The following is a 12779-nucleotide window of genomic DNA, read 5'->3' as shown; positions in this document are numbered from 1 at the left end:
CTCCTTTTTTTAAAAAAACCATTCTTGACTCATTTCATCTTTTTCTTCGCTTTCCATTGCTTGCAATGCTAAGCTAATGCAACTGTAGCATAAGCTTTCTTACTATTGTTATACACCTTAACCTTGTAAAATCGTGTTGTCAATTTACAGGTTTTGTCAGTGTTATTGGTTGTGTAGGTCACTTCAATATATTGAAAGTGTGACCACTTTGACAAACTAGAATTGTCAATTAAATGTTGAACGTGTGCGGGTCCCACTGTGTTACTATTGACATGGTGATTAGAATATTTGAATATCTTTGATTATTGGAATTTAGAAATGAAGGATGTAGTTTATCTTGGAGAGGGCAAAGACATCAGTGCCATGTGGTCAATGTAAATAAAAGTTATTTACGGTGAAAGTAATCACGTTTTAAACTATGGAAGAAGGCACTGAACGTCTGAATTTCATTCCATGTGTGAGATGGGTGAAGAAAGGCGTTGCAGCGGAAAATCCGCACAAGGTATGATTGTATGCTGGTACCAAATCCTCATATAAGTGAAAAGTTTTTCGTGAAACGGGTAATATTTTTTTCCAGGTAACACTAACAGATGAGGAAATGAAGGAGATTATTGAGCAAGCAGGATGTGAAATCAAGTAAGAATCAATTAATGCAAAGGCATGTCACATTTTCTTGTAATATCTCGGATAAGCCCCTTAGAATTCCATCAGTACTTCGTACACTGTCACTGTGTCCTGTGCGAAGGTGATGGAAATGTATATGTATATTCATCTAGGAATTGTTTTACAGTGACACAGGAATTGCCATCATAACACAATGAAATAGCTTCAAATATGTACAAGCACACTCGCAGAAGATTTGTGTATGCGTTTGTGAGGATATAACCGGTGATTTTGTTTGTTTAGTCTCTTGTATAAAATCACTTGCTGGTCTTAGCACCACCCACATGACAAGATTCAGATACGTTATCCGAACCTAAGTCACATCGGCAAGTGGGATGTTTCCACTGTGAACTTTCAGCCTTACCATTGACATAATATATCATCTGCCACACATCGATTCTGTAAACCACAACCTCGTGAGAGACGGGTAAGAAAATTCCTGTTGTGTGTTTCATCTTTAGTGATGAGATCCAGTTACTAATATTGGTGAAGAACGTGGTATAATGAAATCTAGAGAAAGTTCACTGAAGTTCCATGCTGCTATAGCTTGCCCACCTGTTGCATTATGTTTGTATGCTTAATTTTATTGTCCCTCCATATTGCTGTTATGGTGACTGTAGATACTACACTTAATGGATACAATCAAGATCTTGTTGAATCCATGCAACTTGATAAATTAGGGTAATTGTTTCGTGCCCACTGTGTGTATGATAAATGTGTATTTGGACGAGGGGAGTATCATTGTTATGTCTGGAGATTGGGATAAAAGAAGATGCTACCCCAATAGATGGTGATTTTTCAACCTGAGACCCTAGAAAATGCCTTGAGGGTTAATCGATTGTGAAGATATAATTTCCTCAAAGTCTTGTCATTCCTGTTACTATATCTGTGGTATTGTAATCATGTTCTCTGTTTCATATCCTGTTGACTTTTTTTCATAATTAAGTCAAACCAGAATAATTTCAAAGTGTCAGTTTTCTCTTTTTCAAGAATTGCATCACATGTTTGTATTTTAGGTACATTTCCTCTGTTGGCTGCTATCTTAATTTTCTTAATGCTGTTTTTCTGAAGGCAATAGCATAAATGTATTCTGAATTGAAGTATACCACTTGCTGTTTATTGTGCAGTCACTGAATTGTTTTCCTTGGAACAATTGTCAAAGCTGCTTTCTCAGATAGATGTAGCAATTCATTGAATGGTGTATATTAAATGAGGTAGTCATTTCCTTTTTTTAGGTGTGTTGAATGTCATGTCTAGCTGCTTTATCACCATTACATTTTACTGTCCTAGCTATTTGGAGTGTAGGAGACAAATTGACTTCCAAGAAATTGGACAGTGATCCAACCTCATGAGATCTTTCAGCAAGTACAAGTCACATGTAGTGGAGGAGATGTTAACAGCTGGGTTTCTTTGATAAGTTGACAGTACCCCCGTGGACAAATGTGACAAGGTTTAATCACCTTATGTTGGTAAATGAATAGCTGTCTCACAATTCCTTGCTGTAGCGTCAGAATCAAAGGTGCCTCCTATTAAGCAGGTAGCATGTTCCCTAGATAGTAACTTTGACTTGTTACTGAATATTTCAGTTTGTAACTGTTCCAATAAATGTTTGGAAATACGGAAGCATCCAATTCCACCTGTCTGCTTTGACCCGTGACATCAAAAATAATGCGGAAATGACCATCCACTATGACTCCAATATGGCACCTATGGCGTCATTACGTACACATGACAATAAACACGAAAATACATTAAAAAACCAATACACACACCATCCACAAAAAACCTAATCAAACTAACGGGACATGCATGGGAAATTGGGGGTTTTTGGATGGGGACAAACTAAATATAAACACATGCCACTACACCAAACAACAAAAAACACTAAAATAACAAGACCCCCACAACCTTCCCAAATTCCACTACACACAAAATCCACTGGAATCCATCACTTCTTTTGAACTATGTAGGTCAACAGAAACAACCAATACCACACTATAAATCTCAAAAATTTCACCACCACCATACTTAATCCTACCACAAAAAAAACCTAGAAAATCAAAATTGGAATCGAACACTTCCCTTGACCTTTTATCCTTATGATATCTCCACATATATCCGACCCTAGTCAGAGACGCCGGAACTTTAGTAAGCCTCATTTCTTCATGACACACTGAACACTTCAAGACTTCAGCCAACAGGCCGAATAGCTGAAGAAATTTTATTAGAGACAACCCACTGTCTCCCATCATCGCCGACAACCAAAAACTGTTTACTTCAGTCATATCCATACCTACCAAAGACATAAACAAACCAATTTACCAAAATTCACACTCGAAGAACAGGAAGAAAAACTACAATAATGTCGACATAACAAAACCAAAATCGTTAACTCACTGGAAAACATTCCGCTGAAAGCAGTCACCAACGATACCACACATGTGCAATGCTACCAAGCAAGTGAACCCCATACTCAACATAACACGCTTCCCATAAACACACCACCAGAGAGGACCACCGACCGCAACAATATGCCACCTATAAACACTCCACACACGCAAACTAAACCAAAAAAATCACCTCACACACAACACATAAACACACCACCAGAGAGCACCACTGATCACATCAAAATGACACCTACAAACATGCCACTCTCACAAACTAAACTCCATGCTGTAGTGACGTCACACACCACACCAGTCTTACATCACGGGTCAAAGCCAACGGATGGGATCGGACACTTCCGTCGACCCAAATGTTCTTATGCTTTGTAGCCCAAATGAATTAAATGTTTCTTCACCGACATTTATTTCATTCCTTATATCCAATCGAGCATGGTGGTGGAACATTATCCTTATGTGATATCATACTTAATAGAAATTAATTGTTTATGAGTACAACTAAAGTCTTGCAGACGTGTACTGTAAGCCCACTCATGTTGCCATGGTTGGTTCGACTAACCTGCAGAAGTTTCGTTGGGAAGCCCATACACATCCTCCATACAGTCCCAATCTCTCCCCATGTGATTTCCATATTTTTGGAGCCCTGAAAAAAGACGTCAGTATCCACTTATTAGCTTCGGATGAAGAGGTGCACACCTGAGTACAGTCATGGTTCCGTAGTCTGTCACCGCCCTCTTGTTGCTCAAAGTTGATTTATTAATTCTTGAAGCAAGTTATTAATTTGGGTGGCTGGTCACATTTTCACAGTATTTGCCACCCTGAGAGAGTGACACACTGCAGCGAGAAATAGTGATGCTCTAATTTAGATAACCAGTTTTTTTTTTTTTTTTTTTTTTTTTTTTTTTTTTTTTTTTTTTTAAATGATACTCACCTTTTTTGTAGCTCTTCTTTGTTGTTAGTTGAGGATCGTTACCCATTTCCTTTCTTTAGTTTAACTTTTGTATACCATCTGGAGAATGATTGGGTTGTTTCTAGAGGAATTATTTGAAAACTGGTGGACTCTGTGGGAAATTACATGTATATTTTCAGTCATTTAACTTTACAATACAAATCAACATAACTTGTTCTCTATCCTCACACTAAAATAAAAAAAATAAAAAAAAAATAGTACCTCTAACAACATGTAGCAAAGAAATTATCGTATATCGATCTATTTTTACAAAACCATCTTTGGTACATACATTTCATACATAAAATATAAATAATTGTTTATATTCCTGAGAAGTCTATAATTATCGTTGTAATTGCATTAACATTAATCTCACCATAACTAGTTTTACTATAGCAGGGAGCGGTAAACATTTTTCTGTGAAGACATTGACCATTTCGTGTCACAATGGGATGAATGTATTAATTGTTATAGCAATTACTTTTGAAATTGTAAACAGTTTACTTACTTTTTTCCAACTTCATTGTTTCATTTTTTATTGCACTGTATACAAATTCTGATCATATTTTCATATGGTCCTGTATCTCCCAATATAGTTATTGAGTGGGTAATGTTCTTCCAGATCATTTTGTGCAAGAGAAAACACTCCTCCAATGCAGTATTTTAAATATATCAATTTTATGATACCATTAAATAATACTAAACCCTCAGTAATGGTGTCTATTAAATATTCCTTATTTTCAAATGACTTTCCCATGTTTAAATCTTCTTCCAGTTAGTTAGTAAATGAGTTTTAAATTATAGCTAGGAATTAATTGGCAAAAATGATTTTAATTTTATAATTGTGTTATTTTTAGAAATTCACATCATATTTTTAATCATCCAGAACAGGACTATTGATAAAATATCGATATATATTGGCAATATCTTTTTCACCGATATATCGATATCGAAATGGCAATATTGAATGTTGATACTTTTATTTTGTAATTTCTTTTTTTCCCAAATTTTGGTAAATATATCAAATTGTTCTTTTGAAATTGTAGTAGAACATAATTTTACTTTCACTGTGTGAAGGAGGGTTACTGCTTTTTCAGCTCACATCATGTCCAGTGTTTCTCTTTGACTATGTGAAGCAAGTATAGGTGGCACAAATTAGTAGTCCGATTGAACTGGGGGGGGGGGGGGGCAGCACGTAGCAGTGTGAATGGAATAACAAAGTCTCTGATGTGGAGAAATAGCACACCAGTTGCACTAAAAAACAATTTTTAACACAACTAGTATATAGTTTCTTCCCAGCAACATTTTTCAAAACCAGTTGCTGAAAAAAAGACCATAATCTAAATGACAAGATTGGTTTTTGTGGTGGATGGAGACATGTGAGGAGATGTGCTGATATAATTAGCTCTCAGCACTACCAACAGAAAGTGCGACATTCCACCCAATTTTGACACTAAAACTGCTTGGTCACTGGCATTAGCAGAAATGAGGAAATAGGAATGTTGGCATGAAGTGTTGCAGACAAATCCGATGTGTGATGAAACTGAATGGTGGACCTTCTGGGCACCTTGTATTGTGCCACTTACATGCAGTTACCATTGTTAGCAAAGTGGTCATTGCCAAGTGTGGATGTGCATTATTTTCCTTTCAATTCTTGTTCTAAGGGGGATAAGCAGGCAGCTAGCTTGTTGACGTACAGAATATGTAATAATAAATCAATACTGAAATATACAAATCTAAAATCAGCAGTGTATTTACAATGTGCAGCTGATATTTTTATAGGACAGTATTTCAATATTTTTATGCCAATATATCGATAATATTTTTTTCCAATATATATGGAGGCTTGATAATGATATTTTGGCATCGTCCATGTCAATTAAGGCAGCCTAGGGAAAAATCTTACCTTCATAGTCTTAGATGTTATTGACTTTAGCATATGTTAAAATGAAGGAATAAGTACTTTTTTGTTTTCTCCAAAAAAAATTCTGCTTCGACGAGATGCAGCCCTCCAAAGATGGCACTGCGCATACCATTTTGAAGATGTGAAATCTGGGAAAAAAATCAAAATGCTGTATCTCTGGAGCAGTTCTAGGTATTTTGCTGGTTTTTTAAAGGTGATTGCTTTATGATTACAAAGAAATCCTCCATTTGGATTTATCTGTGAAAGTTCTATTACTTAAGTGTTCTGAACTTTTTATAATTTGTGGAAAAAAAATTTTTCAAAAATGCCAATCCATAATTTTTTTTCCTGTTGATTAGTACCATATAGTTCTACATTCCCTGAAAAGGAGGGCTTCCACTTTTGGGTTTTATAAACAATTGAAATTTTTGCCATGTGTAAAACCTGTTTTATTAGCACATAACAGGCTCAAAAAAATCAAAACCTAGCATTGTTTAACCACAATTTTAGTTTTGAAAGATGAGCAAGAGACTCATATTTCAAGCATTTTTAAATGGTTCCAATAAGTATGTGAAAGGTCCAAACACTTAAAGGTTTCAGTTTATACAACTTCTGTGCACTCTGGTTTGTATTGAAATGTGTTCAACAGCTTCCTTTGGTATAGAGTGATGCCTTCCTGTTGAACCACTAGGAACTGCAGCACTTAAATCTTCAAAATATTGTGAACAGGAAGGGAGCACTGATGGCATTGTTGCTGTCCTTCAGCTGGAAACCTATATCCAGCAGCTGGTCCATGTGGTAGTACAAAGTTCACTACTTTTTTATGTAACTCATAACTAGTGTCTATAATCTGTGCAATCTACCAGTCACAGTCATACTCACCACACCACCAAACCAATCCCCCTTCTCAGGTTTTGAATCTGAATATTATCCTGCTGTTTCTGATGAGTTGGCCAAACGAACAAAATTTCTTCTTTCTTGCTCCTTAAAGTGCATGCATTGTGAGTTCACCGATTACTTTGAGTCCAAAAATGTGTCTTCTGAATTCTTTTCACAGGAGTAGTTCGTTCGGGCCATCTCTCTTTCTTCTGCTCACGGCATTCTTTGATTTCCTCTTTTGGGCAAAAGAATGAGGGCTGTGGATGTGTAAGATTTCATGACCTGTAAAATCCTCAGCATTCTGAATTGCAGGTGTATTTGGTCAGGAAAGATTGTTTTGTAGCATGGTGCTTCAGCAGGCCGCCTACACCATCAGGCCCCTTCCCATGGCCAGTAGCACTGTATACTCAGTCAGTTGGCACAAGTGACTTAATCAATTCAAACAGCTGGTAACGATTTTTAAAATACTAGGAGCACCATCAGAAATAATGATCTTCTGTGTCCCTGTTTGCAGTTGAAGAATTTTGCACATTGCTAGCAAAACATGTGCTGAGTCACGTCCCTGCGTCACCACTTATAACTGCAACACGTTTGGTCTTGTTTTGAAAATAAGTCACTCCTGTAAAAATTGAAACCTGGTCATTACTCCAATGATACCCTTGTACCCTCTTGTGGGAGACCCTTTCACTTCTGTAATGTGTTGCAATCTTCTTCACATGCTGGTGTGTTTACCGCTTTCACCGACCATTTACCAAGTTCATCAATGAAACTCAAATGCAACAGTTTTCATAATTAGTTTATTTACCTCCCATGCCAACAATATGTAATTTCTGCAGAGTTATCTTCTACATCTTCCAGGCAAAGTGTGTATAAAGACAGTCCTCCCTTTCCAGGGCAGTCATCATATTCTTGAAACAAACAGGTCTCTCACTTTACATCACATATTACTAATGACTTCACATGCCCCAACCAAAGTGTCATGTCACATGCTCTAGTAAGTTCTTCAAAGTTCACCACACAAAGTTCAAAATTTGCACAGTACACACATAAACAAACATCTCTGGGTAGAGTGTGAAACTACCCACTTAGGTCGTAGTGCATAAAATTTTGATCTTCCAATATGTTCTATAGTTGCTCTTATAAATTTCAAAAGTTTCTTTATTATAGCGAGTCATGTACCTCTTTACGACTTCTTGACCTTCAACTGTTGCAGTTATAGTGTTCTTTTTGTTGCCACTCTGCTGCCACTCTGCCGAGAACAGTCCCATTACTCTTCCAAATAAAGTGACTGCGCTATTTGAACGTGAGCTGCTTCTACAGGATGACCATATAATAGGAATCTGGTCTTCCAAAGAGTCCTTTTACAGACCTCACATTTGTTGATTTGTCTACCATGTACTTTGGTCGTGATAGAATGTAGTTCAAAATTATTTTCTTTGAAAATGTCTCAGGAATAATAGTTAAAACTTGCACCTTTTCATTGTAGGATACACAGTATTCAACAGCGGAATTGATATTTGTGAAAAATTCCTGACGAGGTGCAAGAGTGCTTTGGTTCATTTTCTTCTGAAGATGGATTTCTACTTTGAAGAGTGTGGTCAGTTTTGCTGTAGTGTATTCGTCCATAACTTTAGTAATGTCTCTGCACTTTCTTGATGCATAGAGCTTATGACTCAACTTCACTGACCACGGTTTCTTAACAGGACTAATACCTACCTCTGTAGTTCGCTGATTCAGGGTATTTAATTCTTCCTATATTGGTGCAAAATCTGCGTCATGTGCACCAGGGGGAGGCTTCACCTTGTTCAGATACTATCATTGTTGTTGTTATATCAAAACATTTAGAACACAAAGTCGTCACTGGAAACATCCCTCACTTTGAAACAGTCTTAAAATGAGAACACTTATTCCCAACCTGAACAAAGTTTTTTTTTTGTCGATCTCTCTTTTACAGTTATGCAAATAGTCAGCACACTTCTTTCTCCAGTCATAAGACATTTCAAACAGTCCCCTTTTACAAAACACACTGCAACTGTGTCAACTGGTCAATTGCTCACAAAAACACAGAACTCACTGGATGGTCTTCGGTAAACAAATTAGCATTGAACAACTACAGTACAGAAACCTGCAATGAACAACCATGACAAAGAAAGTGACAAGAAACTAACACAAAGTGTAAGAAATACCTGCTGCAATGAAAGTGAAAAGAAATAACTGCAACAAAGAAAGTGATAAGAAAGAACTGCAACAAAGACAATAGAAATAAACATTGTAACAAAGAAATAGTAAGAATCAAGTTCAGTGAAGACATACATTACCCTTGAAAATTTTTTAAAATAAAACCTGTCCAACTTAAAAGTGGAAACTCTCCTTTACAGAGAATATGGTACTAATGAACAGAAAAAAATCTAACTTTTCTGGATAGGCATTTTAGAAAAAAAAATCTGGAAATTATAAAAAAAGTTCAAAAGGCGACAGTAAAAGAACTTTGACAGATACGTCCAAACAGAAGATACCATTATAATCATAAAGCCATTATCTTTCAAATAAAAAAAAACTATAACAAAATATCTAGAACTGTTACAGAGATACAGCATTTTAAAAAATTTTCCAAAATTCACATTTTCAAAATGGTGTTTGCAATGTCATCTTTGGAGGCCTGCATCCCCCCACCCCCCCGAGAAAACAAAAAATACATGTATCTTGCTTACTCATGAATTTTAACATTTGCTGATTCAGTAACATCTGAGACTATGAAAGTAACCCCCCTGCCTGAAGTGATACAGATTATGCCTATCTAAAATATCAGTATATCAGATTCCCAACGTTTTTAAAAATCTCAGCAATCCTAATCTAGAACCACCTAGAATGATGATCACTTCCCAGCTTTATTCAGTGATGTTTGTGGGCCTAATTTCCAGTCGAAAGTTAACATGGTTGCCACACTGGAAGAAACCAGAATGCATAGTCTGTTTAAAACACAAATATTATAAAATTATAATGGGAAACTCCATGTAGGAATATCAACAACATAGAAAAAGACAGATTGCTACATACTGTAAAGAAGACACTTTAAGTTGCAGACAGGCACAATCAAAAGAGACTTACATAAAGCTTTCAGTCACAGGCTTCATCAGCAGACACACCAAGCAAACATGCCTCATGCACACATGACCGCCAGCTTCAACATCTTGGATCAGAAGGCAACCACGTGAGATGCAAGCAACAATCTGGAGGGGGTGGGAAAGGGAAGGGATAGTAGTGTATGGGTGAGAAGAGAGACAGATGCTGTCTGATGGAGTGAGCAGGGACTAAAATACCAACAGGCCTGTCTGTCTACAATTTAATTTGTCGTCTTTACAGTAAGTAACAATCTGTCTTTTCCTACACTGTTAAAATTAAAATGGTTTTTTAACAGAGAATAGGGTGACAAAGTACATCTTTTACATTTTTCAAAAGCTCTGTGTAAATCCCTTGACAACTTTTCATGGTGCAACAAGCTTATGAAATATGTATAGCATACGTCATGGCCTCCATATTGTACTATTGGTCACCCATCCATTGACTAACTCTCCAAATGTGGTGTTATATGTTTCTTTTGTATTATTCTAGATGAGGTCAACTATATAGTGTATTTATGGAAGTCAGAGTAGGAAGATTCTTCCATCATTAAATGCTTTTCTAAGATGATGATGTTTTGTTGTTGTTGGGGTTTTCAGTCCGAAGATTGTTTGATGCAGCTCTCCATTCTGCTGTATCATGTGCAAGCCTCTACATCTCTGAATAACTATGCAACATATATCTTGGTGAATCATCTTGCTGTATTCGTCTCTTGGTCTCCCTCTGTGATTTTTACCCCCCCCCCCCCCCCCCCCCCCCCCCCCCCCCCCCGCCGCACACACTTCCCTCCAGTACTAAATTTGTGATTCTTTAATGTCTCAGAATGTCCTATCAGCTGATCCCTTCTTGTGATCAGGTTGTGCCACAAATTTCTTGTCTCCCTAATTCTATTCAGTGCCTCCTCATAAGTTACATGATCTACCCCTCTAATCTTAAACATTGTTCTGTAGTACCGATTTTCAAAAACTTCTCTTCGTGTCTAAACTGTTATCGTCCGTTTCACTTCCATACATGTCTACACACCATAAAAATACTTGCAAAAAAGACTTCCTTACACTTAAATCTATACTTGATGTTAACAAACCTCCCCTCTTAAGAAATGATTTTCTTGTCATTGCTGATCTACATTTTACATCCCCTCTGGTTCAGGTATCATGTTATTTTTGTGCCAAATAGCAAAACACGTCTACTGCTTTGTGTGTCATTTCCTAATCTAATTCCCTAAGCATCACCTGATTTAATTCAACTACATTATATTATTTTTGTTTTGTTGATGTTAATCTTATGTCCTCTTTTAAAGACACTGTCCATTCCATTCAGCTGCTCTTCAAAGTCCTTCACTGTCTCCAACAGAATTACAATGTCATTGGCAAACCTTAAAGTTTTTTTTTTTTCTTCTTGGACTTTAATTCTTACTTCAAATTTTTCTTTTGTTTCCTTTACTACTTGCTCCATGTACCACGTTTCTGCTTTCCCTTCTGTGCTTAGGACTGGTTTTTCATGTGAGCTCTTCATATTCATACAGGTGGCTCCTTTTTCTCCAAAGGTCTCTTTAATTTTCCACTAATGATAGTGCTTCTAAGTCCTTACATTTGTCCTCTACTTACCCCTGCTTAGGCCTTTTGCATTTTCTTTCAATTTCATTTTTTAGACATTTGTATTCCCTTTCACCTGCTTTATTTACTGCATTTTTATATTTTCTCCTTTCATCAATTAAATTCAATCTCTCTTGTGTTGCCCAAGGATTTCTACTAGCCCTTGTCTTTTTACCTACTTGATCCTATGCTATTGCATCTCTCAAAGCTACCCATTCTTCTTTGACTGTATTCCTTTCACCTGTTCTTGTCAATCATTCCCTAATGCTCGTCTGAAATTATTGACAACCTATGGTTCTTTCGCTCTAACCAGGTCCCATCTCCTTAATTTCCTATTGTTTTGCAATCTCTTCAGTTTCAATGTACCAGTCATTACCCATAAATTGTGGTTTGAGTCCACGTCTACCCCTGGGTCTGAAATCTGCCTTACCATTATACAGGATGTTACAAAAAGGTACGGCCAAACTTTCAGGAAACATTCCTCACTCACAAATAAAGAAAAGATGTTATGTGGACATGTGTCCGGAAACGCTTAATTTCCATGTTAGAGCTCATTTTAGTTTCATCAGTATGTACTGTACTTCCTCAATTCACCACCAGTTGGCCCAATTGAGGGAAGGTAATGTTGACTTCGGTGCTTGTGTTGTAATGTGACTCATTGCTCTACAGTACTAGCATCAAGCACATCAGTACGTAGCATCAACAGGTTAGTGTTCATCACGAACGTGGTTTTGCAGTCAGTGCAATGTTTACAAATGTGGAGTTGGCAGATGCCCATTTGATGTATGGATTACCACGGGGCAATAGCCGTGGCGCCGGTATGTTTGTATCGAGACAGATTTCCAGAACGAAGGTGTCCCAACAGGAAGACGTTCGAAGCAATTGATCAGCGTCTTAGGGAGCACGGAACATTCCAGCCTATGACTCGCGACTGGGGAAGACCTAGAACAACGAGGACACCTGCAATGGACGAGGCAATTCTTCGTGCAGTTGACGATAACCCTAATGTCAGCGTCAGAGAAGTTGCTGCTGTACAAGGTAACGTTGGCCACGTCACTGTTTGGAGAGTGCTACGGGAGAACCAGTTGTTTCCGTACCATGTACAGCGTGTGCAGGCACTATCAGCAGCTGATTGGCCTCCACGGGTACACTTCTGCGAATGGTTCATCCAACAATGTGTCAATCCTCATTTCAGTGCAGTTGTTCTCTTTACGGATGAGGCTTCATTCCAACGTGATAAAATTGTAAATTTTCACAATCAACAA

The 12779-nt window shown here is 37.3% G+C and overlaps 1 protein-coding gene across 1 annotated transcript in view; it reads left to right on the top strand.

Annotated features, from left to right (window-relative positions):
- Nucleotides 1-315: 315 nt before the first annotated feature.
- LOC126100696 (periodic tryptophan protein 1 homolog) overlaps nucleotides 316-12779 on the top strand; it is a 58606-nt gene continuing 46142 nt past the window's right edge. The window contains exons 1-2 of the mRNA XM_049911311.1: nucleotides 316-502; nucleotides 578-636. Of these exons, the coding sequence (XP_049767268.1) occupies nucleotides 419-502; nucleotides 578-636 (143 nt within the window). The 5' untranslated portion in view covers nucleotides 316-418. The remainder of the gene's footprint in view (nucleotides 503-577; nucleotides 637-12779) is intronic.

Source organism: Schistocerca cancellata, chromosome 9 (assembly GCF_023864275.1).
Source record: "Schistocerca cancellata isolate TAMUIC-IGC-003103 chromosome 9, iqSchCanc2.1, whole genome shotgun sequence".
Lineage (NCBI taxonomy): Eukaryota > Metazoa > Arthropoda > Insecta > Orthoptera > Acrididae > Schistocerca > Schistocerca cancellata.
This window is presented reverse-complemented; position numbering and strand designations above follow the sequence as displayed.